The 24,940-nt window shown below is 45.1% G+C and overlaps 3 protein-coding genes across 5 annotated transcripts; 1 reads left to right on the top strand and 2 right to left on the bottom strand.

The window, feature by feature from the left end:
* Positions 1–24: 24 nt before the first annotated feature.
* On the bottom strand, positions 25–6,667 carry LOC117213043 (protein PAT1 homolog 1). Of its 2 annotated transcripts, none has more exons than XM_033458263.1 (9): positions 6,513–6,667; positions 5,658–5,852; positions 5,159–5,570; positions 4,946–5,052; positions 4,344–4,846; positions 3,976–4,186; positions 3,683–3,886; positions 3,282–3,545; positions 25–3,193 (listed from the first exon to the last, which is right to left on the bottom strand). In XM_033458263.1, the coding sequence occupies exons 1-9, from the start codon at positions 6,549–6,551 to the stop codon at positions 2,936–2,938; spliced, it is 2,193 nt and encodes a 730-aa protein (XP_033314154.1). In that variant the 5' UTR covers positions 6,552–6,667; the 3' UTR covers positions 25–2,935. The 2 variants fall into 2 exon arrangements, with proteins under 2 accessions (XP_033314154.1, XP_033314155.1); XM_033458264.1 differs by lacking the exon at positions 6,513–6,667 and adding an exon at positions 6,194–6,214.
* Positions 6,668–6,976: 309 nt separating this feature from the next.
* LOC117213036 (43 kDa receptor-associated protein of the synapse homolog) lies at positions 6,977–12,813 on the bottom strand. 2 transcript variants are annotated; one of them, XM_033458245.1, is made up of 10 exons: positions 11,901–12,812; positions 10,953–11,169; positions 10,038–10,189; positions 9,103–9,249; positions 8,795–8,954; positions 8,500–8,700; positions 8,303–8,401; positions 8,003–8,194; positions 7,669–7,868; positions 6,977–7,580 (listed from the first exon to the last, which is right to left on the bottom strand). In XM_033458245.1, the coding sequence occupies exons 1-10, from the start codon at positions 11,936–11,938 to the stop codon at positions 7,373–7,375; spliced, it is 1,614 nt and encodes a 537-aa protein (XP_033314136.1). In that variant the 5' UTR covers positions 11,939–12,812; the 3' UTR covers positions 6,977–7,372. The 2 variants fall into 2 exon arrangements, with proteins under 2 accessions (XP_033314136.1, XP_033314137.1); XM_033458246.1 differs by having other exon boundaries at positions 7,439–7,580; positions 7,650–7,868; positions 11,901–12,813.
* Positions 12,814–16,242: 3,429 nt separating this feature from the next.
* On the top strand, positions 16,243–24,390 carry LOC117213037 (myogenic-determination protein). The gene is made up of 5 exons (XM_033458247.1): positions 16,243–17,663; positions 18,218–18,566; positions 18,654–18,827; positions 20,795–20,873; positions 23,711–24,390. The coding sequence occupies exons 1-5, from the start codon at positions 17,329–17,331 to the stop codon at positions 23,845–23,847; spliced, it is 1,074 nt and encodes a 357-aa protein (XP_033314138.1). The 5' UTR covers positions 16,243–17,328; the 3' UTR covers positions 23,848–24,390.
* Positions 24,391–24,940: the final 550 nt, after the last annotated feature.

Below are 24,940 nucleotides of genomic sequence, written 5' to 3' on the forward strand. Positions count from 1 at the left end.
AATGATATCGAATAACGAGTTCTATAGAATGCAAAACATTTATTGGTTTATATAGATTTCATTAGATTTAAACCATATCAGTTCTGTGCATACATATTAAAGTAGAATTATTACCGCTGATCACATTAAAAATGTATGTACAATGCGCGATTTCACTGTTATTCGTGTACCGAACTACTGCTAGGTAGAAATTGATGAACGAATATTAATCCTTCTGGAAATTTCTCTTTCCAAAAAGATAATTTTATGTCTGAATTCGTTTCTACTAGTATCGCTCGTGTAAACACAATGAATGCGATGTTGCTATAAAAATATATCTTTAATGAAAGATAAAACGACTGTTTCTTCGATTGATTCGATCTAGTTTACGAAATATTAAATTTTTCGTTTTCTTATGGTATTTCTTACTGTATTTATTTAGAAACATGCACTATAAAAGAGGAATTGAGTTACTATCTCACACGATATACATACTGACTATTCGTAGTTAGATATTATGTACATAAAATTAACTTCGCGGTTGATTTTAGTCGATATACGTATGTATACATACATATATGCGAGGGGTTGTATGTAAATAAATACATACATAAATCTACGCGTATGTGTCAACGATAATTTGTTAGTTAATATGTATTATACATGCTAAACTCGTTTCAATGAAATAATAATCAAAGATACATCGATCGCATTGTTGTACAGTACGTACGCGATACTTTTAGCAGACGATTGGAATAAAAAGATATACGCGTTTCGTAAGATTATATGCAAGGGATAACGCGAATTAAACTTTATAATACAGTTTAATTTCAAAGATTAAAAAATTTGTACAGTCTCAACAAATATCTTTCATCCGAGATTAAGAAATCGAAATGTGCTCGCTTCAACTCGGTAATCGGATCGTTATTTTACAAATGACAAGGATATATCTAGTTTCTTACGAAATTTCAACCAGCCTCGGTCCACCACGTAAACAATAGCTTTTCACAGTAATAACGTGTATTGCCTGTTGTATCGCGGTAATTAATTCATGAATAATAAATTTACCAAAATTACTATACCGAGGATTTAAAAGCTCGTGAAACTTAAAAAACATTTTTAATAAGAAGAGAAAGTAACTGGCAATGTTTGAAATTACGACCTTATACTACAGAAGGAGGGAGTGTTATGTCGGGTTGCGATGTAACGCTATACATAATTTAATGTAAATCCGACATATGTATTAATTCTAACTCAGACATGTCGAATCACTTGTTGATTTCACGATCGTTATAGACATTGAAAAATAATGCAATCTTTTTTTGTATCATTTTTATAATTTTTTCCCTTTTTTCTTGCAAAAATGACGTAATGCTATATCGCGGAAGCGAAAACTATACTCTTTTTCGCATCCGATTATAAAATATATGAAGTCATTCATTCATCAGAGTCGTTCTATGTACAAGCTAAATGTACATAAGAATTTATAAATATATACTGCAATAAAAAAAGTAACCGTTTATACTGTGCACCAAAGGCCATGTCGTCGTATATTTTAAATCGCTTTCCATGCTTTTGCTAGTTGCCACTATAATTCTTGCGACCATTTCACACTAGGTACGCAACATTTTATTCGATAATAATCCTGCTCTTAAAATACGCATTAAATCAGTTGCAAACGGATATTGTGAAATAATTGGCGAATACACGACGGACAAGACGAAATCGTTAAGTTCGCGTGTCTCTGTAATGTTCACGATATAATTATACATACTACAGACCCAAGTTTTCAATACGCTAATTGTTACATAAAAACATTGCCATATTTCAGCACTTCATATAGAAACTTACATAATCATTGCATATATGACTCCCATACCTTTTCAAAGATACGACGCAAACGAATGAACAATCAACTATTTTCGTATATAAATGTCAATCTTACGTAAAGATAAAACATTATCTTATATAATTAATCCTGATTAACAAATAACTTTATCGTAGCATACTGTTTCACATTCAAAATATTATACGAAATTAGTAAACTACCAGTTACCTCAACGCAATCTCTTTTTATCTTTTTTGCAAGTTTATGGATTACGGGTACAGCATTGCCATTTATCTAGCAGAAACACGCGAGTATGTTTTAGTTCGAAATAAAGATAAAAAGACTGTCACTCTCATTCTCCCTCTCCCCTCGTTCGCCGAGGAAAAAGAAAATTAGTTAAAAAAAAAAAAAAAAAGTAAACGGAATGGAATATACGAAAAGAAAGAAAGAGATGAACAACGACGGAAAGGGAAGGAAGGAAATATTCTCGATAAAAGGGAGTATTTGTTCCCACGTCTATCGAAGAAAGATATAAATTCAATTAACGAACGATGATAATACGTTCAATAAAGTTCTTAAAGTTCAAACGCAATTTAAACAATATACCGTACACATCTACAAGACCGCGAGGTATTATGTTATAATAGACATAACATAGGAATTGGATTTCCGTTTAAAAAAAATCATGCTAGAAATATACTTTACAAAAGCAAAAAAGGAAAAATAGGAGAACGACGAACAAAGAGCATAGGAAAATAAGATGTGTAAGTTATGCGTTGAATATGTATAATCAATACCTGCTTTACGTAGTAAACTTAGAAAAAGAAAAATTATAAACACCATACAAGATATATTAAGCAATAACTGCGTTATTTTCGATATAATAAATACCGTTATGTTTGCAAATAAACGCAAGAGGCATACGTATATTATGTGGAATTTGGGTATTGATTATACTAAAATATTTAGTTATATGCAAGAAATATTTGATTAATCTTAACCGTTGTAACAGTATTAAAATATTTGCGATTTTCCTTCAGTGTAATTTGTCGTTCAGTTAATAATAATAATGATAATAATAAAAAGCAAGTTTTAATGAAATGCCAAAAAATATCTAATAACGTTCAACTATCGAGAAGGATTGGCATCAGTTAGTAGAAGTTCCAGAGTTGTATATCTCCCACATTTTAAATGAGATAGTCGATTTAAATGCTGATTGAGCGTATTTGCAGCAATCGGTCGACAAGGTGCGACACAGGGTGGAGTTTCACCAATTATTTCGATGATGTTTGTTATGAAAGATGACCAATCCGAAGACGAAGAATCATCCGTGGTATATAATTTTTCTGCTTGTTCGAACATCGAAGCAATTACAGATACACCAAACTAAACAGAAAAGCGTACAAATGTAGAAACCGATGTACAAAGAAATGCGGAAACTTAAAAGGTTTAACAGTAAGATTAATAAACAAACCTTGTTTGTCAGTGCAAAAGCTAAACTGTTGTTCTTGATTGGTTGACTAGCGGAATCAGACAGCGATCGAGCTAGTCGAAGTATTGTACCGAATTTGTGTACGGTATCGAACCAACGTTGAAATTCCGAATGCAGACTCATCAATAGATGGGAATCTCTACGTCCTATCATAGCTAATCCTCGAAATATCACATTCCATATTTCTTCTAATTGATTGCGATGTTCCGTTACATTCAAATATGGGAAAAACCTCAGTAATAGCGTCTGTGGCAAACAATGATATTGGAACGATAGAGACATAGTTTCAATAACGAGAAAAACAAGTTTCTCTCTTTTCCTTGTTTTTAAACATTCCTACTTTTTTTTAACAGCATAATATTTCATTCTTAACTCTTACTTACCTTTCCTTTTCGAATACTTAGCATGCTTGGTAATTTATCATCTTGTATTAACTGGAGAAAAGCCGATAACATCATATTTATTAAATCTGTACTGCTTTTCTTATGATTATTTGCTTCATTTTCGCCTTCTTGATTTTGTTGTTGTTCGTTAAGCAGAGCCAAAGGATTGTGCAGATCTTCTAGTCTCAATTGGATTATATATAACTGAAATTATAATGGTTCACGTAATAGATGCTTGCAGATAACAAAATAGAACGTTTGCTAATTAAACGGACGAGAGAAAAAGCCAATACCCTTTCAATTTCCAGTAACAATTGCCTTGTCCGTTTCGTATCTTTTTGTTGTATTTGAGTAGTTAATTGAGGATCACTATTCGGTACAACATCCATGTCAATGACTTTTCGCGGTGCAATAACACTGGCGAACTGTAATTTTCCCAAAGAATTTTCAAACTGTGCCGGTATATATATGGGCCTTGAAAGCACATGTGGTTGTTCTCGATCCCTGGAAATACAGGTAATAACTGCGGTGATAAAGAGATCAGGTGAAAACCCCGAAATTGAGAGAAACAAGAAGAAACAAAGCGAGAGAGAGAGAGAGAGAGAGAGAGAGAGAGAGAGAGAGAGAAAGGGAAACAATGAAATAGAAGAAAAAGATTCACCTGGAATCTCTATGATAACTATTATTATTGTTATTGTTGTGTTGCTTTTTATCTTTTTGTTCTTGATTTATACTCTGTCTGTTTCTTCTGTCGCAGAAAACGATATAGTAATAATCGTCGACATATGGCTCGTTTGTGTTAAGTTGCAATAATTGAATATTAATTAACCACTGTTTCTCTCGACTACTCATGAGACCGGCGTATTCATCGTATTCTCCCGAACCTATCACACCATTTATTCCTTGACAGTGATGATTATAATGATATTGTCGCTGATTATTTCGATCATGGTTACGATGATACTGGTTATTCTTAAAAAATGGTTGATGATTTCCTTGTTGTTCCCCATGATGGAAAGCTCTATTTTGATTTCTTTGATTTCCAGAATGCGAAAAAGAATGTTGCTGTTGCTGATGACCAGTCTGATTGCTAGAGAAAGGAGGTATTATGCTATGGTCGGCTCGTAAAAACGGAGGAGGACATAAATTCGAAAGCGGTGCTTGCTGCAAAAATACGATAGATTTTAGTAAAGATAAAAAACTTTTCTTACGAAGCTTTTCTTAAAAGATTTACGTCGAAGTAACTGTAAAGATAAAACTTACTGGTGGAAAATTATTGCAAAATGAATTATGAATTGGTTGCCGCTGAGCAGTATGTGGGAGCATCAAATGTGCCGCTAAAGGATATCTTAATACATTTCCAGTTTGATCTATGGAAATAAATGCGTTGGTTTTAGAAGAAAACAACATGTATTTGTGTTTGTATTTTCTGGATTCGTCTGTGTTAAAATTTAATCATTGCGAAAATGTACTTACTTGGTAATAATCTAGGGTGCTGTAAAAACTGAGGATGAGGAAATCTCATGTTTGGTGGTAAAACAACAGGATGCGGAGGTGGTATACCCAACCCCGGTGGGAAGCGCGGCGGTGCAGATAAAGATTCAAACAAAAGCGATCCATCGGATTTCTGTTGTTGTTGATGTTGTTGCTGCTGCGTCTGAACAGGTTTATTTAATCTAGGTGGTGGCCTGTTTGCAATTAACCCCTTTTCTAGTTGTTCAACCGTACAAACATTGGTTAATGGGGATGTTAAGCTTAATGGTGGTCGAAGTTTAGGAAGGGATAAGTTGGAAGGACAATCCCATACTCCAGGGCGTGGAATGATACCTTCTTTCTCATCTAGTACCAAGTGGGATAAATTATCTTCAATATCTGTATCAGTTACATTCTGTAACAATAATCGTATCACCAAATAAGTATAGTTAGTTTGTCATTCGGTATAGATATTTTTTGTAAGAAAAAGATAAGCATTTACTTTTTTGTCTAAAGTACTTTGATGATGAGGACGACTGGATTCTGTAATCTCGGCAAGTTTTTCATGGTCTTTCTCCCAATCGCCAATAGTAGCTTCAGAACCAAATGTTTCATCGTTTAGAGCATCGTATTCTTCCTCTTCTCCCAGATCATCTTCCTCGAATGGACACCCAAGACCATCCTCTAAACTGTTATTCTGTATAAATGAGAGAAAACAAGGTAAATAAAATAAAATAAACTAAACTAAAAAGACACGTTACTATGAGTAAACTATCGTGGATAAAAATCAATTCTTTCGAGCGCAAGATAGACAAAATTTCGATAGGATAATGAGATAAAGGTACGCGAGTAGTAGGAAACTATTCAATGATCATTCGTTTTCCTGGCATTGCTGAAACGATAGGCATAGGAGTCGTCGAACGGAAAACTAGAACGAAACAAAGTAAAAGAAAAATTAGGACAATAATAATTAATACGAAGACGGTAGTGTTAATGACCTTTGAAGGGATCAAACATTGGCGAGGTTATGCGACGTACCTCCATAACGACTCGAGGAGGTACTGATATCTACTACGTGCTTTAGAAACGATATACGTACGCATAAAGAAATAATATGCGAATTCAAAATATTAGAAATTTGGTAAACAGACTTTGTCGATTCATATATTGTAAATAAGATACTGGCTATCGAGGAACTACACGAACACTGTTCAATTCTTTTTACTCCGGGGAAACCACGACGCGATTCTTAGTGAAAAAGTCGTGCACAATCTCGTACTTTCGTCGAGCTGTTTTCCACTCTTTTCAAATAGAGTTGGGAATGTAAGGTTCATCCAACAGAAAAAGGCTTACTTACTGCAAGCGACGTATCAAAACCGAAAAAGAAGTCTGCCATTTGTTGAAATTAAATGTGCAAAATGACATGTTCTGACCAAACGTCAAGCGATACGAAATGCATCAGCTGTCATGGCGGTCATACTGTATAAATTCACAGCTGTATTCTAGATGTCGCGGCCGTTCCTAGAAAAGCCATAGAATATTTACTACTTGGTGGCTAGAAGCTAGAACTAGACCAATGGGAAGATCATATCAAATTTTCTGTGTTTTTTTCGCTTGAATCAGCCGAAATAGGAACGTATCGCAATGCGAGTAGTGGTAAAATCGCCATCAAGAATGCGCAGGATATCGAGGCGCTTCTAGACTACGCGTGCATACGGTATTTATTACGCTAGTTATTTGCGCTCGATTATTTACTTTCAATAATTCGAATAATAATTTGAATGACGCAAAAAAGGGGAGAATTATATTAAAAAAGACGAATGAATTGAATGTGCATTTTTATTGCCATCAAGTCTTTTTGAATCGTGCTAATATTCTTTAAATTTCTTCATCCTAATTTAAACGTTGAACGATGATCCACGCGTTAAAGAACATTAAGTCTAATCGCTTAATTGGCAGACTGTGCAAGCTCGATACTCCGTATACCCGGAAAATTTGAAATATAATAGGGTAACGTGTATGCTCATATGCACCTTCGGGCTCGGGATATAGGAGTGGGCGCGCTTGCATTTGCGCATGCGTGTGTTCCTGCGTTTGCACTCGTGCGAAACGTTAGCGGTGAACGACGAACGTTGTCGAAGAGCGCGCGCGTTATCGAGCTGGAAAACGAAATCGCAAGTACTTAAGTAAGTAGATGCAATCAAGGTATCGCCAGGTTTAAACGCTGCTAGTGACGTGACAGTCGTCCAACGTGGCTAGACTGCTGGCTCTTAACGACGCCAGACTCAAGGAACTGTGATTCAAAGTATTCATGCCGTGAGGATCTTCGCAATGCAGGTACAATCGTGAACTAACGGACTTGTGACAGTCGGGGCACAGACGTTTCTTCTTTTTGTCGCGTCTCTTCAAGATATCGTACGCACACCTGTAAATGACATGGTTGCGGTCTAAATTAGTGAGGACGACTCGAACGAAAGGGAAGAAGGAAATTTACGTTTTCGATTTCGCTTCACCTGGCATGCAGTATATGGGAGCAAGGCAGCGCTTCCAAGGAATCGGCTTCGAGGCCGAAAGGCTCGTTGCAGCCACCGCATCGCAATTCTAAATCTTCTTCCATTGCCGTGGCTAATCTCTCGTGATGAGCCTTCTGCTCTTCGTCTCCGAGAGAACCGTAAATTCGCGAGAGCCTCGATCTCACGGTTCTTACAAGGAACTACGTTCCAGAAAAAGGACGAGAACGGTGGCATATGGTGGGACGAGGGTTGGAACGGGAGTAGAAAAAAAACGGAAGCGAGTTGATCAGTGAAAAGTAAAAGACCGAAGAGACAAGGATGGAAGATCTCTTACCTTCGCACCGACCGACCCAGCTACTTCGAGCAGCCTGGTGTTGAATTCGAGTGGACGACAGTTACATATTTTGTGTTGGAGTCGAAGAGCCTCGAGACACCTCGCGGCACCGTCCATAGCTTCCATTTGGCAGAGTCGATCTCCGGTCGCTGCCGCGGAACCCATCGCGCTCTCGTACTGTCGGAATGCTTTCTACGACCGATTCGATACGTAACACGCAACTACGTGTACCTATTCCGTTTGTTTACGTGGCAACAATAAATCGTTCTTCCGCTTTTTATACATTTTACGCGTACTTACATTTATGTCGGATTTTTTCCTATAAATATCTCCCATTATTCGTATACTTCTGGCGTAGCTAGCCTGATCCCCAGAAACAAGGGACAATCGCGTTGCCTCCTACGAGATAAAGAGCGAAAATTAGAATAGGATATCGGATAGACACACGGACGGTTGTGGATCGGAGAAGGTCAGGAAGATCAAGTTTTACCGCCTACCGAACAGTAATCGTGGGCGTCGCCGAGTTCTCCTTTTTTTCGAAGCGCCGCTGCCATTTGAAGGAGAGCCGCCCTATGATGTCGGGAGTTTAAGTCGCCTAGCTGCAAACTTCTCGATAGGTCGTACGCTCTAGCCGCGTACCTGGCGCTCTTGTCGGCGTCGTGTAATCTGGAGAACAGCTCTGACAATCCAACGTATACCTGCGAATCGATAAATACGGGGTACACAGAGACGCACGCACGTACAGACACGCAAACATCTTGCGTCGTAGCTATCGAATTTCCAATTGCTTACCTGCAATTCCAACGACGGGTCCTGAATCGAGTGAGCAATTTTGTGAGCTCTCTGAAAAGCTTCCAAAGCTTTGCAAAATCCTGCTAATTCCAAGTGAACTCTGCCTACGGTCAGGTGAACCAATCCAGCAGTCGCGCACTGGTCGCATTCATTGTACAAGCTGCGAGGTAACGTACAGATAGAATAATATCGTTCGTATCCTCGTCGAGTCGACGAATCGATCAAACGACGAAAAAACTCGAGAATCGAAAGAGATTCAAAGGATTACTTATGGTACTTATAGCGAATACCAAGAAAGAGACGGGTACCTATGTCTGGCATAATCCAAGGCCCTATCGAGCGCGCCCAATCTTTCGTGCGCTCTTGCCAGATTTAAGTACGCTTCTGCCCGCATGTTCGGCGAATCCAACTCCTCGGAAATGCACAACTGTTTGTGCCCGAAGTCGATGCTATCTCTGAAATCATCATCAATGTGTACGATGAGGTATCGTTATCGCGCGTATCGTATCTACTCGTATTCTACTCGATCAAGGTCGAGAGTTCCATTCGCGGAACGCGTAAGAGAAACGGAAGGAAGATGGTAAGTGGCGGGAGATGGAAGTGCGCCGAATGCCCTTTTAGCGGAGAACGAGCGTAACGAGCATCCAAGAGCAATAGCGAACAATTTGGTTGGTCGAATGGCTGGATTTTTTCTCGCATCTGGCTTCTGGCGTTTCGTCTCTCGCTTCCGGAGAGACCAACGAAACAGCTTGATTTCCATGTCAAGGATTTTCGAACGTTTTCGAAGTATCGCTACGACTTACCAACTAAATACCGTCTCTTGTTTACAGACTCTCTATTAAGCTCTTTTCTCTTCCTGGTTCGTAGTTACAAGGCTGACGTAAAGCTACAAGGCTGACAGTGCCTCTCCATAACGGTGAAGTGGGTTGAACAGCCTGGATAACGGGTGCCTTTCGGCGAAACAACCCGACTCGTTTCCCTCTTTTCATTCATCTTTCCTCCTTCTCGTCCGACTCTCGTTCTTCCTCCCTCTTTCCCTGCTCTCTCGTTTCCCACCCCCGTTTCCATTTACTTCGATATCGGTACTACTCGTTCGGAATGCAGGGCGTATTTCGACTCGAATAACATACAACGAAACGTTTCGGAACAACGTTCGAAACGTTCGAAGGAAGAAGAGAGACACTAGCGTTATAGAAGGTAGGTCGAAGCGTGGAAGCATTCCGTTCGATCTTTAAATACGTACCTATACTTGCCCCAATCCATATAGGCTTGATACAGATAGCCGAGAAGAGCGAACTTATCCTCTCGTTGCCTGATGTTCTTCAATGCACCCCTCCATTTGCGAACGGCAGCCTGCTGTTTGTGAGCGCGATACAGCTTCAAGCCTTGTTCCACCTGAAACAAGCGAATTCATCGCGGAATGCGGAAATTCGTATTCGTTTGGCGGAGTAACGGTTATTCGCGGCTGCGCTCGCACCATCACCGGAAACAAAATCGTTCGCGTTACGCGTTCCAAGCTCCGTTTCGTTGTAGCGTCGCGCGTAACATCGCTAAGCTAAAGCGACGAGGGAGAAGGTCGTATCGATTCGGCCTTGAACTTCCTCCACCGGTGGTTTAAGATCCGCCGATCCCGTGTAACATAAATAGCGCACGGTCGACCTCGACGATACCGGAGGGAGCAAAGCGATCAGACTGCAACGCGGCAACGTGTAAACGCAACGCGACTAACACGCTCGACGAGTTTAAGCGTTTTAAGCGTTTTTCCGATCAACCGGAAACCCTTTCCTTCCTGACTTATTTCTCCCCTTTCTCCGCTGTCGCCTCTCTTTCCCTCCTCATCTTCTCTCTTCTCTTTGCTTCGCTTCGCTTCCGTTCTATGGCCGTTGCAATCGCGCGATCGTTGGATACACGTAGCAAGGATGCGAGAACACGAATATACACGGATCGATTTTACGGCTAGCGTGACTGGCGATCACCGTCGCGTGCACCTCGTTCGCGTTCTCGACAATGACCGTGAGCGAGAGATTGGCAGAAGGGGCCAAGGGGACATGCAGATAGGAGGGAAAGGGGAGAAGAAAGAGGCGACGGTCGCGTGGCGGTCTCGAATAGCGATAAAAAGTCGCGGTCGTCCGGAGATAGAAAATTTGCGATGTTTTACCCGTCTCCGAGCCATGTGCTGGTCCAAGCGACGTCTGCAGCCTATCAGACATTCCCAGAGACCAGAGCCGGACCTGCCGTTCTGGTAATGGCCGTTTCCGTTCGAATTCTGATGACGATAGTCGTCTTCGGTGAATTCGCAGACGTCCAGCGGATGCCGCGACCCGTCCGGACTTCCCAGCAGAGCGGTTGCGGAGAGTTGATGACTGGCCGGTCCGCTGTAAATTTCCAGCAACGATTCAGAGCGTCGTTCAACTCGTCGAGCGTATCGTTGTTTTTCGATTCGCGGACCGAGCGTACGACCGCGTCGAGATCGAGGATCGTGCCTCTGTCACGCGGTTACCGGAGACAGTTTGGCGTCGTTCCAGCCATCGTGTCTCGATTTTCTTACCGCCAACGCCTATCTACGTTTCGGATCAACGTACCACTGCATTGCGACCCTTAGCCCTTTTTATCCTCTTATCTTGGAACGCGATCGCGATTGCATCGTCGGTCGAACAAAGTCGACGTACGAGCGTACGACGTATCTCATTGACGCGACGCGACGCGACGCTTTCCCATTGGTTGTAGCAGCCGCAGCAGAACAACAACAACAACAACAACAACAACAGCAGCAGCAGCAACAACAACAGTTACGGTTACGGCGGTTGTCAGCGTTGAAGAAGCGCGCGTGTCCGATCGCGAAATTCCGTTTGCCAGCTTGAGACGAACGACCTGTGTGCTAGTCACCGTGGGCGAGGCACCTGTGACCTCTTTTCCTGACCTATATACCAACTTGCCGAGTACCGCCGCGGTACCGCGACAATTGCCCCTCCCCTCCCCTTCCGTTCCGTTTCCTTCCGCGTTTCGACTCTCCGGAGAGAAAGCCGAAACCTATTTCGAGCGAGCAAACGAACCGTTTACTCGTACTTGCCGTCCAAACGAGTTTTTCGCCCGGGTCGATACTTGCCCGAGGTAATCTCTCGAAGAGACAGATTCCCACGACATGATTGCTTTTGTTTTTCCTCGTTATTTCGTCCTCCGGTATGGATGTTCCGATACTCTCAGACAACAAGAGCATATCAACTTCCCCCGTCGGCAGCGGCATTGCTCCGACGATGCTCGCGAGTCGTCGTCCCGAAACGGCACAACATATCCCTCTCGTTACGTCGTACCGACGCTCGATGTGCCATCACGAGTGTACGTCTCGTCGCCTCGACTCTTTCGGTCTCGCGAGTCGTTCGGATCTCGATTCGACGAAACGTTCGAGGAAGGAAATCCACGGCTGGTCGGCGTCGGTGCCGATCAAACAGAAATTAGAACGATGTTTTGAGGTAGCTTCTTTTAGCGACGCATCCGTTATACTTGAGTTTGGACGAGTTGTTTTTGCGTGTCGACGGAGTAAATTACATTCGCGCGATTCGGAAAAATAGAGTTTCTGCTTTCGCGAGTCTTTGTACTTGCGTTTAATTGAGCATCGCGCGTGAGAGCTCGCTTTCCGAGAGTTTGTCCAGAAGGAAATGAAAGAACTTTACGGTAACGACCAGAGAGGAAAGGATGGATAGATGGAGGATAGAGAGAGAGAGGGAGAGGGAGAGAAAGAGAGGGGAGTGGAGAGGGGAGAGTGGTAAAGGGAAAGAACAGAGGAAAGGAAGAGAGATTGAAACGAGAAGAATTAGGCCACAGGGGTGGGTGGTAAGTATCGCGGAATGGGATGTATTCGACGAGTGCCAGGAATCGAGCCACGCATAAAGGGACCGACTATCAAGCGGTAAATAATTAACGTTCTGGCAATTTATCTTCAATTCGATTATCTTCGTACGGCCCGATCGACCATATCTTACCCATCGAACGATATCTCGGAAAGTAACGACTCTCGCGCTTTTCTATACGATATACTTGACTCTTTGTGTTTCGCACGCTTCCAGCGTTCCGCGTCTTACTTCCCCTTCTATTCGAACTGATTATCGTTAAACGCATAACATCCTATAATCTTTAATGTAGTAACGAGACATGTACATAGATAGATTGACGCGCGCCGCTGATCTTCGCGTACGTACTCGCGTCTGAGTGCTTGTGAGAACCGAAGCACGCGTTGTGTATGCGTGTGTATAATATATATATGTATGTATGTATAGATACGTAACAACTATTTGGTATCGAACACAATGGTACTAAAGATAAAGCTAGAACACGACCGAAAAGGTTCGGTCGTAACGCGTCGCGTTGTTAACTCGTTCGTTTCATCGTCCGAGAACGTCGCGTCGTGTCACTTGCTCGATCTCGATCGACGACGCGCGATGCGTCGCAACGAGCTACGTAATCGACACGGCGTATTTCTTTTACGATGATCAGGTTCTTTCGTTACAGTTTTCCTCAGGTGATTTTCTGATCATCGGTTCGTTCGTTTCTTTTCTTCATTTTTCGTCATCTTCGGTCTCGTCCTGCGAGGGCCGATCGAAAGTTGGTCGTACGCACGCACGCGCACTCACACACACGCACTCACATGCGACTCGAAACTTCAGACAGTCGAAATGGCAAAAGATTCGCGCGGGACCGAAGATTATTCGTCTTATTCGCGGCGATCGACGCTGCGATGCCTACCACGACGCAGTCACGAGTTTGGTAAACGCAATTCTGATACCGATCGTCGTATCAAGGGAAAACTCAAAGCGGTTCTGGATCAAAGCATCGAACGAAAGACTTCGAAACGAAGGAGCCGATTTGAGATCGTAACGGTAACCGTAATGGCGACCGAGATCGGTAGAGAGAAGGTAGCCGTCGACGACGATTTTTAGCGCCGATTCGGGAACGAGGAGAACTTGGCTTTCGAATCTGCCGCTCGTTCCAAACCGAAAGGTCGTACGCGTTCGGGATCGAAACGCGTTCTGCGGCGTTTCGGTTTCGTAAAATCGGTAGCGGCAACGATCTCGCCCGATTCAACACGGTCTCCAGATGTATCGTAGTCCGACACGGTTTTCCCCCGTGTCCCCGACCGAATCTCCCTCTTATTCTCCTTCGCGACTTGTCTCGTTCCTTCTTCTGCTTTTTTCTCGTCGCTCGTCACACGCCACTCTCGCCACCTCTTCTTTCTTATTTCTCCCTCTTGTTGGCTCGTCTCGTGTCGTGTCGTCACGCAATCTCGAGAGGTATCTGTTGGACGATCTCGAGCAGCGTCGAGAGCGCGCGTCGCGCTTTACATCGACGTACGAGATGCTCCGAGGAGCTCGGAAACTCGGTCGAATCGTTCCGGATCACGACCGGATCCGTCGTTCGACCGTTCCCGAACTGTCGGGAAGATATCGTCCTCCCGTCGTTACCTCGTGTACGCGATCGCCTTCTCGCGAAAATCAACCGGCAATGGTCGGGGTAGAACTGTCGCGCCCGAGCCGCAGCAGCCCGCAACACACGACCCGACCGATTCTCTCTTCTCCTTCCCAACCACCTCTCACCCCTTCGCGAACCCCTCGCAAAATCCCTCTTCTCTCCTCTCTCTCTCTTCTTCCACCCCCGACCTGTCCTCTCTTCTCCTCTCTTCTCCTCTCAACCCCTCCGCTTCCTATCTGCCTCTCACCAACACTCCCCGCCGTTGCTCACCTCACCTCGCCTCACCCCTCTGCCACGCTTTCCAACACCACCCTACCCTCTTCGCCTCGCCACCCTCGCACTGTGCTCTCGCTGTTCTCCTCGCCTCCTGCCGCATCGCCCTGCCACGTTTTACCTCGCCTCTCCTTTCCACCGATCATTGCCATTCCCTCCTGCAACCCCCTGTTCTATTCTGTCCTCTTTCTCTTCCTCTACATGGCTACATATGCACACACACATACACACACGTATACTAATGCGCGATGAAGCACACGGGAACGGAATCTCTTCCGTATCCGGCAACGGCCCATCCCTACGTGCTTTCCGTTCTTCCACCTTCGTTGTAGCTACCAACAATTCCTATCCGATCTTCCCCTCTCGTAACTAGAGATTCGTCGCGCGTTTCGACGGTTCACCGAATCGACCTTTCATTCGATTCCTTTCTCGGGATACGCGGACAGAACGAACCGACGTGAATCGCACGAAAAATCTGCTTCTGCTCGCTCGAAGAAAGGAGCCGAAACACACGAATGAGAAGATATGAAATCGCGCGCGCGCGCGCTCGCCAATCTTCCAACTTGACCCGCGTTTTCCTAAAAATGGGCGAGGCATTGCCCTTTTCTGAACTTTCAGCTTTGCCGGATGAGATATCCCAGCCAACCGAATCCTGAAAGGAGAAGAGAGTGACCCGTTTTTCGTCTCGCTTCTCCCATCCGGATCGTTTGCCTTGCGCGCGATTCTCCCTCTTCGTTTTCGACACGATCGTCTCCGAGTCGTTCCGAGATTCCACGAGAACCGTGCCGTTCACGAGGGTGCGATACAGCACTACCACCCCTGCTACGCGTGTCAAACTTTCTCTTCGTGCTTAGCTACTTAACTATCCACATACGCACGCACGCACACACGCACGCACACACACACACACACGTGTTACCTCGACTCGGATACGCGTCTCTAGACGCGTCCGCGTCGGACGCCCTTACCCGCCACGGTCATCGAAATCACTCGTCGTTCCCACCGATCGTATTGGATCGATAGCGAATCGACCGAGAAGATTAAAATTTTCGTGTTCTCGCGAGAAGGAAACATTTTTTCAGACAATAGGTCGTTGGTCTATGGTCGAGAACGCGACGAAATCGAGACGCTCTTCTGCGTTGTCTCGTCCGTTTTGAATCGTTACGATACCTCGCGATCCTGTTTTATAAAATGTCGCCTGTAACTCGCGCGGTCCCTCGCCGCGATGTCGTTTCGCTATCTAGGTAAAGAGGTTACCGGTTCAAGGTCGATCCTAGTCATTCGTAGAATGTAGCTAGCGCGTTCGTGTTCGCTGCGTCGCTCTCGCCACCGACTCCAAAGTTTCCGTTTCTTTTCCTCTTTCTCGACCTTCGAACGGTCGATCGTTCGTTCTCGTCGATTCTTTTGCTTCTCTTCTATTACACGCGAATTAATTTCTCGTTGTTCGTTTCGAGGAGTTCTCTGGACTCTGAAGAAGCTTTATTCGTTCGATACGCTCGAAGTAGTTCGAGGGGAGGAGAAAGTCGATCGCGTCCGTCGCGTCGTCTCGCGATGTTTATACCGTATTAACGGTAAGCTGCACTTTGAATTCCAAGCGGGGTCAAAGTGTGGTAATTTCAGTGGACGATTCGATCGACGAGAAGATTCGATGATGGAGCACGCGCAACGAAATTTGAGAAAGTTGGATCGAGTTGGAGGCGAGCTATGTTTCGCGCGACTATAAAGCAACGTCGAGCAGCGGAGATTCCGGCGTTGCGACGCCGATCGCGAACAGGAGGATGGATCGTCGAGAGGAAAGCGACGATGGAGGCAGCGATTGGCGACGCGAGAACGAGTTCGGATGGAAAATGGAAAGATTCGAAACGCGGTATCGGCGGTTAAACCACACCCCGATGTGACGAGATTTGACCAGCCATTAGATGCGAGTAGGGAAAGAGAAGAGGCGGGACGATGCTGCTCGATCCCGGAGAATTTACACGGTCTCTAATTGGTCCGTTTCTCGTCGAAAATAATCCATCTGGGTGTAACCAGCTGCTAAACGTAGCTCGTAAAGTGTTCGAACGGTGTTGGCTAGGCGTGTGGGTTTTGGCGGTCGTAGAACGTGGTCCGATGCGTACGCGCGAGTGCGAGTGCGAGTGCGAGCGTGAACGCGAACGTGGTCGCTTACGATCGGCCGCTACGAGAGTCGACGAGAGAAAAGCTTTCGGGCGGCATTCGCGCACGTTTCAGGGCCACCCGCCGGATCCCGGTAAGCCCGCCGCGCCGCTTCCATTTTTACACGGACTTTACTTACGTCTCTGACTCGTCGAAATTTCCTATCGTTTCGAAATTTTCGATCGTCCATCGTCCACCGACGTTTCTTCGACGACGCGTTCGCTCCTTTCGTTCACTCGCGTATTCTCGCGTTTCCATTTGCCCGAGAATCGGACGATTCGAACGACCTAGTGACCGCTAGGTCGATCGAACGACCGATCGATCGATCGTTCGATAGACAGACAGGTAGATCGTCGATGAAAACGGGAATGGAAGCCGGAACGTGGCCGTTGCTCGCGACGATCGCGATCGTTTCTCGCGACACGTGGTGCTCGACGTGAGAATCCGATCGTATCGCGAGTTACAGTTTTGCGGTGGCAAAAGTGGAGAGACGTGTTTCGAGGAACGACGTCTCGTCGGAAAGAACGAAAGGGAAAGGAAGAGGTGGGAAGGGAGGAGGAGAAAGAAGCGAAAGAAGAAGAGAAAGAAAAGGGTGAAAGAACGCGTGAGCAAAAGCTTCGTATCGACGTGGTTCGCGAGAAACGATGACTCTCGTGACAGACACGGTGTCTTACGCGTGTCAACCGGTCGGTAGACAGTCTTACGACGACGTTTACCGTCACCATCACCTCCAACTTCGACATCATCATCATCATCACCTTCATCGTTACTATCACCATCGGCATCACTATCACTATTATCATCATCACCACCATCATCGCCGGCGACGAGGAGCGTACGCATCCACCGATGATCCATCGATCGAGTGCCTGCAAGGATACCTGTCCGTGGGAAACGTGGACGAAGAAGCGAGAAATCGAGTGGTCGAAACAGGCGAAACCGACTCCGCGTTAGGATCGGCCAGCTCTGACCGTTATCGGTACGATAACCGCATCGTGTTCACCGATTCGAGTTCGACGATTGTCGTTCCCTCTTCCCTTCTGCCATCTTTTTTTCTTTCCTTTCTTTCGAGATTCGAGCGAAACTCACAGCGTAGCGTCGCTCGTCGTTATAATTCGAGATTAAACGCGTCGACGGTTTTATCGCGTGTCAAACCATTTTCACCTCGTATTTCGCGTTCCGTTTAACCGCGTTTACCATCTTGAATCTATCGTCGTACCGACCATGCTCCCCTGGCTCTCGTGTTGTCAACCACCTGGAACGATTCCAATTGGGAACAACGTTCTCCGTGAAACGCGGTCCGGTCGCGTCTATCGAGCAGCGTGACGCGACGATATTTCCTAATTATTCGACTCGTTCCCTCGCTTGTAAAAGCCAAGCAAGAAGAAAGAAAGAAAGAAAGAAAGAAAGAAAGGAAGGAAGGAAGGAACGAACGAACGAAGGAGGAAGGAAGGAAGGAAGGAAGGAAAAAAGAAAGAAAGAGAGAAGGCAAAGTAGAGACGAAAAGAGTAAACATTTATGATGGGTCGACAGGTCGCGAGCATCGCGGTACGCGGTGGACTCGGACGACGCGTCGTCCGTTGTATCGGTGGATGCTTCGGCCGATCTCGAGTCCGGTTCCGTCGAGGCCGAGGAGAGCAACGAGGGTAACGAGTCGAACGAACCGATCGAACCCAACGAATCGAACGAAAGAAGCAACGAGTCGAACGAGAACGAGCACGTGCCTCATCCTCACGTGGCACTGGACACCGCTGACACCACCGCCTCGACGCACGGACCACGTCGGTGTCTGCTCTGGGCTTGCAAAGCCTGCAAGAAGAAGACTGTGACCGTCGATCGAAGAAAAGCTGCTACATTGCGGGAAAGAAGGCGCTTGAGAAAGGTTAGCCGAAATAGAATACGTTCGAATAGAATACGAGAATCGCGTGCCGGATCGATCTCCTCTCCGATCGATAGGTCTGCGTTTCAGGTGAACGAGGCGTTCGAAGTTTTGAAAAGGAGGACGAGCAACAATCCCAATCAACGATTACCGAAAGTAGAAATTCTACGGAACGCGATCGAGTACATCGAAGGTTTGGAAGCGTTGCTGCAGAGCAACAGATCCTCCGTAGCTCAGGGTCGCGGTTCGACTAACGATACGCCGGTAAGTATCGAAGGAGCCGATCGATCGTGCCCTAAAGATGTTTTTCCTAAAGCTTACTACTCACGACTACGTAGGTTGCGTTCCTCGCATCGGTTTTCATATCGGCCGAAACTACTCGTATTTCGTATTCGGTCGAAACAGAGAGAACGAATTCGACCGAATAATTTTTCAAGAACGAGCACAGTCGACCACGTGTCGTACACGTGTTCGTGACGCACTCGCACGAACGTTAAGTTTCGCGCTTAGACATCTTTTTGCGACATCCGGAACGACAAAATAATCGTTGGTGCGTCGTATCTTGTTTATACTTTTCCGTGGTAGTTTTGATCTATTTAACGACGAATTGGCAAGATACGGCGACCAGGAAACCGAACAGGCAGCCTGATGAAGTTTAACAAGATACGAATAAAACAACCCGACTGGTTGGGCGAAAACCGCACGAACTGTCGCGTCGTAGCTCGTTGCACGGTCTTTGAAACGCAGAGCCAACGAGCCAACTACTTCGGGATTCTTCTCGAGGGGATTATACAATGAAATATATTTTCCTGGTATTTCGTATCGTGCAAACCGGTCGTCTCGTATCCTCGCTAAATATAAGCTCGATTCTGCGCATCGATTCGTGCCACGTTAGCGCACGCTTTTCTTCCATTCCGCATGAAACGAAAGTTACTTTGCGCTCCGCTCCAGACCGAATGAAAAATCATCCTAACCGTCGTAGTAAACGCAATAGGTGTAATATACAAGAGGACTGAAAATGACAGGATACGAGCACGAGACAAACGAACGATCGGACCAACGGCTACTTGAAACGATCGTACAGAAGATGAAAAGTGTCGTTGTACAGGTTGCGAAGAAAGAGAGAAATGGTCAAAAAATTCGTAGCGTGTAAATTAGGCAGCGAACGATCGTCGATCGCGACCTGTTTTCGTGTTTTCGAAAGACTTAGAGATAAAGGCTTAGAGATAAATTCGAGATTTTATATGCTCGAGAAATTCGACTTTAAAAAGAAGACAACTTGTATCGACCTCCGACATCGAGGACGCGAAGCCATCTTCCAGAGCAAACATCGTGCTTATTTAAAGCAGCCGTTTCACACGCGAGCACCAGGCGGTTAACGTATCCTACTTTACGATAAAAGCTCCTCGATTTCACTTTGCGTTTCATCTCAACGAGCATCCCGTCGCGTCGTGTTGTGTCGTTCGTCACAAGTTTCATCGCGTTGATCTCTCCCAAAAAGTCGCAGTCGTTTTCTCTCCCGTTGTCCAAACTCGTACCGCTGAAAAAATCGCTCGCGTTTCTTTTTCTTTTATCCTCGGTTTCCATCGTGGTCGCGTTAAAAAATAATCTGGAAAACGTATTTCCCTCTTATATATATATTCCCGCAGCAAGTACACCTAGTTTCGTTGATAGCAGCTTCTCGTAACGAGCTACGAACGCGCGTCGATAAACGTACGAACGTACTTATGTACTTACGTTCTTGCGCACTTATGTACGTACGCGCGTACGCACGCATATACGCACTCGCGATACCAAGCGATGGACAGTGCAGCGACGAACTGCCTTTACTCTAAGAATAGTTGGCCGCGACGACGCATATAGATACGCCGAAACAGATAAAATGTATACATGGTGTTTAGCGTTTGACAGAGAGAGGAGAAACGTACGTGAGAAAGAAAGTCGCGAACACGTTCACCGGCGACTTATTCGACGAAATTTTACCTTTCTTTTCGATTGCTCGTTGTCATCGATAATTTACGTTCGTCGAACTTGCTCCGAACTTGGTTCAACGTTTTCCGTTTCTCGATCTTCAAAAGTCGCTACATGGCGAGCTGATCGTTCGTAGCTGACGCGATATTCGTACGATGGAATCAAACGTTTCCTAAGTAGACGCGTATTTCGCCATTTTATCGTAATTCGCTATCGTCGCTAAAGCCGATAATCGCAACAGCTGGCTTCGTTATTTGCAGGGTGCAACTTCCCCGCGATACGTGACGGAAAGGCTGAGACAGTTCTCGGATCCTCTGGCGAGGTTTCAACCCATCAACGGTGAGTGAGATTCTATCCACGAAACGGTAATTTTCGTTCGCGACGCCACGTTGAAACGCTGAAACGTTGAAACGTTAAAGCACGTGGAAAGGGAGGAGGAAGCGACTATTAAGGAGCGTGCGACCCATCGACCGGCTTCTCTAGTTTGCGCCCAACGATTCCAAAATGGTAGATCGTGCGTGTTATACCGGTATTTTTAAGTAGATTAATGCTTGACACGAGACGGAGCATTAAGCAGATCGGTATTAATGAGTTTTGTCACCCTTGAGTGACACTCCGTTTCTATTCGGTTACACTCGCTGCTATAGATAGCCCACCCGTGAGTTTCCGAGGAGATGCAACGTCCTCCCGTCCCTACAGTCCGATACAGTCGACCGCTCGCGTCTCGCTCGCGTCTCCCTCGCGGGTCGCGTTACTCGCGACAGTCTACAAGCCACGCGCCACGCGTCATGGTTCACGGTGCATCGTGCATCCTACACCCTACTTACTTACACCTCTAGCCGGCAACGAAATCGAGAAATACACGCGCGCTTCCATACTTCCATACATCCTCCTCGGCTGCTATCGTTCGATGCTCAACCCCGTTTCCTAGCTATTTTCGCGTCCGATATTCTACCAGATTTCCCTGTTTTTCCGACCTGCCGAATACACGGCGGAATTAATTGGCCCAGATTCCCAAAATAGACCACCGGTCTCATCTCCGCTTTCGCGCAAATCTGCGCTACGCGAATCTCCTCGCGAACAAATCGAACGGAAACTGTTTGTCTCGAGGCATCACGTTCGAGAACGACAACGAAGGAAAATCGGGGATATTCGCGTGCGTATCTACTTATGCCAATTCGATGGCGCCGTCGGCTAAACGAATCCCTTTGCGAGCCAAAAAGAGCAGCTCGCGCAACCCTGCTATTTCGATCGTTGAAATAACTCGAGATTAATTAGCGTTAATGAATATCTGACTATTGCGTACCGTGAAACATAATTCAAGTCACCAGGAAGAAGAATGCGTTCGTTTGCTCGAAGACGAGTCGCAAGATCGGCGAACGTACGAGCAAACGAGCACCCGTATACACGCGTACATGAAATCATGTCTTGTATTTAGCGTCGAATCGCGAGATTTCTTCGTCACGGTTCTTTTCCCCCTTCTTTCGACCGTCGTAGTAACGATGACTTGCAACCGTTTGGAAGAAACAGGTGACGAGGGAAGGAGCAAGACACGGAGAGAAGGAAATGGTGGCAGTTGAATTTCGTGGCACGAGTTTCTCGTTAAACGAAACAGTCTATAATTCACGATCACACCGCGACGCATTCGCCAAGTCGCAGTCGTCCACGAACCAAGGAAAAAAGAGCTGCGAGCTCCTCGGTAGGAATAGGCATCGTTGCAACGACGAGAAACAAGTTCCTCTCTGTGAACGTGAAGGGTACCGATGCCAAGAGATTTATCGAACCGTATCCCACTAATGCGGATCCTGATTATTTCGATCAATGTCCCAAGATTCCGTTACGCTACGTAACAAATCATATTTCACAACTTTTAACCGAACGAGTTTCCAACATTTCACGAAATTTCTAATATTCTTTGGAAACTCCTTTGGGAAATCGTCCTACCACTGCCGTCATTTTTTTCTCTTTAGTCGCTATTAGCAACGATACGATACGATCGCGTCACCGCGCTGAAACGCGTGTACATACATTTTCTTCCGATCGATCTGTGCTGATAACCGCGAATCGTCGTACACAGCGCACGCAAGTAGTCTCAGTCTGTAAGCAACTACGTTACCGATTTGGTGGATCGTCGAACGATAAGAAAATTCAAGTCGCCTCAAAGTGCCATATATTGCCACGGTACATTAGTATGACGCATCGTCGCCGGACCATCCTTTTGCCAACGGAACGGTCGTTTAAGCGCGGCGGAAGCTGCGTCCAAAATACATACTTTGCCACATCCAGAATTCTCTCGAAAATTTCCTTGTCTCCGCTTGTTTCGCGCTTTTCTCTACTCTCCTTTCACATTTTCCACCCAACTTCTACATCTTGTCTCGCTGTCGTCCATCAGCGTCTTCCGTTTTCCCTTCCAAACTACGCGTCTCTCTCTTGCCTCTTTCCCCTTGTCGATTTCCATTCCCAGTTATTCCTTTATTCTTCGATATTTGCCGCTTCTACCATTTCCTTGTTTTTTCCAGTTCGACGAAAGCAACTTCGTTCGACGAATTCGCTAGTACACGATACGATCCAAAGCGTTGCGATCCAAAGCGTTACGATCGAAAACAAAGAGCGTCTTTACCGAGGGACGTTCAATGTTCGCGAAGGGCTTCTGACGTCGTTGTCGCGTTTCTCGCTAATGGGACCAAGTGAAAGGTTCCTTGTGTTTCTCTTTACCGTCGAAAAAACACAAGCAACGGTTTGGGCCGCCGCCGCGTAATGGAAAAGGACGAATCGAGCGAACTGCGAGCGAATCGGTGCTCTTTGAAGACCGCCAGGGATGTAATTAAGCCGTTTCGCTTTCAGCTTTCGCACGACTTTTCCTTCTCTTTTTCTGATCGGTACATCCTCATCGCTTTCAACGAGAGGATCTCATTTTTGACTCGGTTTTCTCCAATAACGCGTAATTATACCGTTAATAATACCGGTCACGTGCGTCGTCACGTGCCGTTGTTACGTTCGATGTTTGCGTAGACTTACGGTTAATTCGATTAACTCGCAAACCGAAAGCTTCTACCTTTAGCAATCTTGCGAGCATGTTTATAAGATAAGAAAGCGTTAGATAATAATTTGTGCAAAGTGATCAGCGACGAAGTGATTTGAGTGATTAGCGCCGGTTCGTTTGTGTCTTTCGACAGGATTCGAGGGAACGGTGGAACCGCAATCGTCCCAGCTCAGTGGAAGCAGCTTGGATCGCCTCAACATGATCGTCCAGAGCATCAACGGACCGACTCACGGGGCCACCGACGCGCTTCGATATCCTTCGCAGCAGTGACACACAACGGTGTGTTACAGATACAGGTGTTCCAAAGGAATCATCGATTTTTCTCAATTCACTGTTCCTGGAACCACCGTTGAACGCATCATCGTGTGGATATATCAAGTTCCTAAAATGCATCGGCTTAAACGTATGCTCCTCTCTGTAATATCGCTCAACGATCGTTTTATTCGAGATAGTTTCGTTATCAAACGAGTTCTTTCGAGTGAAATATTTACATACGCGCTATCCATCGACTATTTTCTGCCGATCGTGTAATTGAATCGTAATCGAAATAACTTATCTGCATCGCTTCGAATCGATCTTATTCGATACAGCGACGGCGCGTACTACTAATTATCTCTCTGTATATAAATATACATGTATACGTATATATACATAAGCACGTGTATGCAGACAATACATATACATATTCATATACATACATAAATACATTGATACATAGAAATTTATAAATGCGCACTATAATAAAATATATCGGGATACGTGAAACTAAATCTCGCAAAAGATATGCGCGCTCTTGTTTAAGCTGCCTCCGTATTTTATCGTGTTTTATTTATTATACTTCTCCTTCTGTTTCGTGCACATCATCCATTTAATTTATCGTTGCATTTTTTTATCGATGACCACGCAACCATTGCAATATTGTAGCCAACGATTATAGGAGCGTTCGAAACATTTATCGACCCTTGGCGTTTCGAATGGTAAGCGGGAAACCAAAAAACGGCTATTCCCCTCCACACTCAACCGAAGATACGCACGTGCATCTGCTTTGCAACTACTAAATACATAAGTATATGTACACATATGTAAGTACTTACATAGTAGAAAGACAGACGTTGCTAACGCTCGATTTCGTTCGGACGACGACGAAGTGTAACCGTAAACGTAAACACGGTCTATGTATTATATAGACACGTATTCCTCTTGGCTTCATCTCGCTTTCTTTCTTTCAACGATATGGTTCTTCGCCCAAGGAGACAGCTTGAGTCTTACTCGATTTATGAATGCGCCTTTGAAAACCAACGGTCGGCACGACCAAAAGATCTAGCTCCGGAAACCAGAGACTACTTTTAACCAGATATTAGGT

Source organism: Bombus bifarius, unplaced genomic scaffold (assembly GCF_011952205.1).
Source record: "Bombus bifarius isolate JDL3187 unplaced genomic scaffold, Bbif_JDL3187 scf7180000008490, whole genome shotgun sequence".
In the NCBI taxonomy this organism is placed as follows: Eukaryota; Metazoa; Arthropoda; class Insecta; order Hymenoptera; family Apidae; genus Bombus; species Bombus bifarius.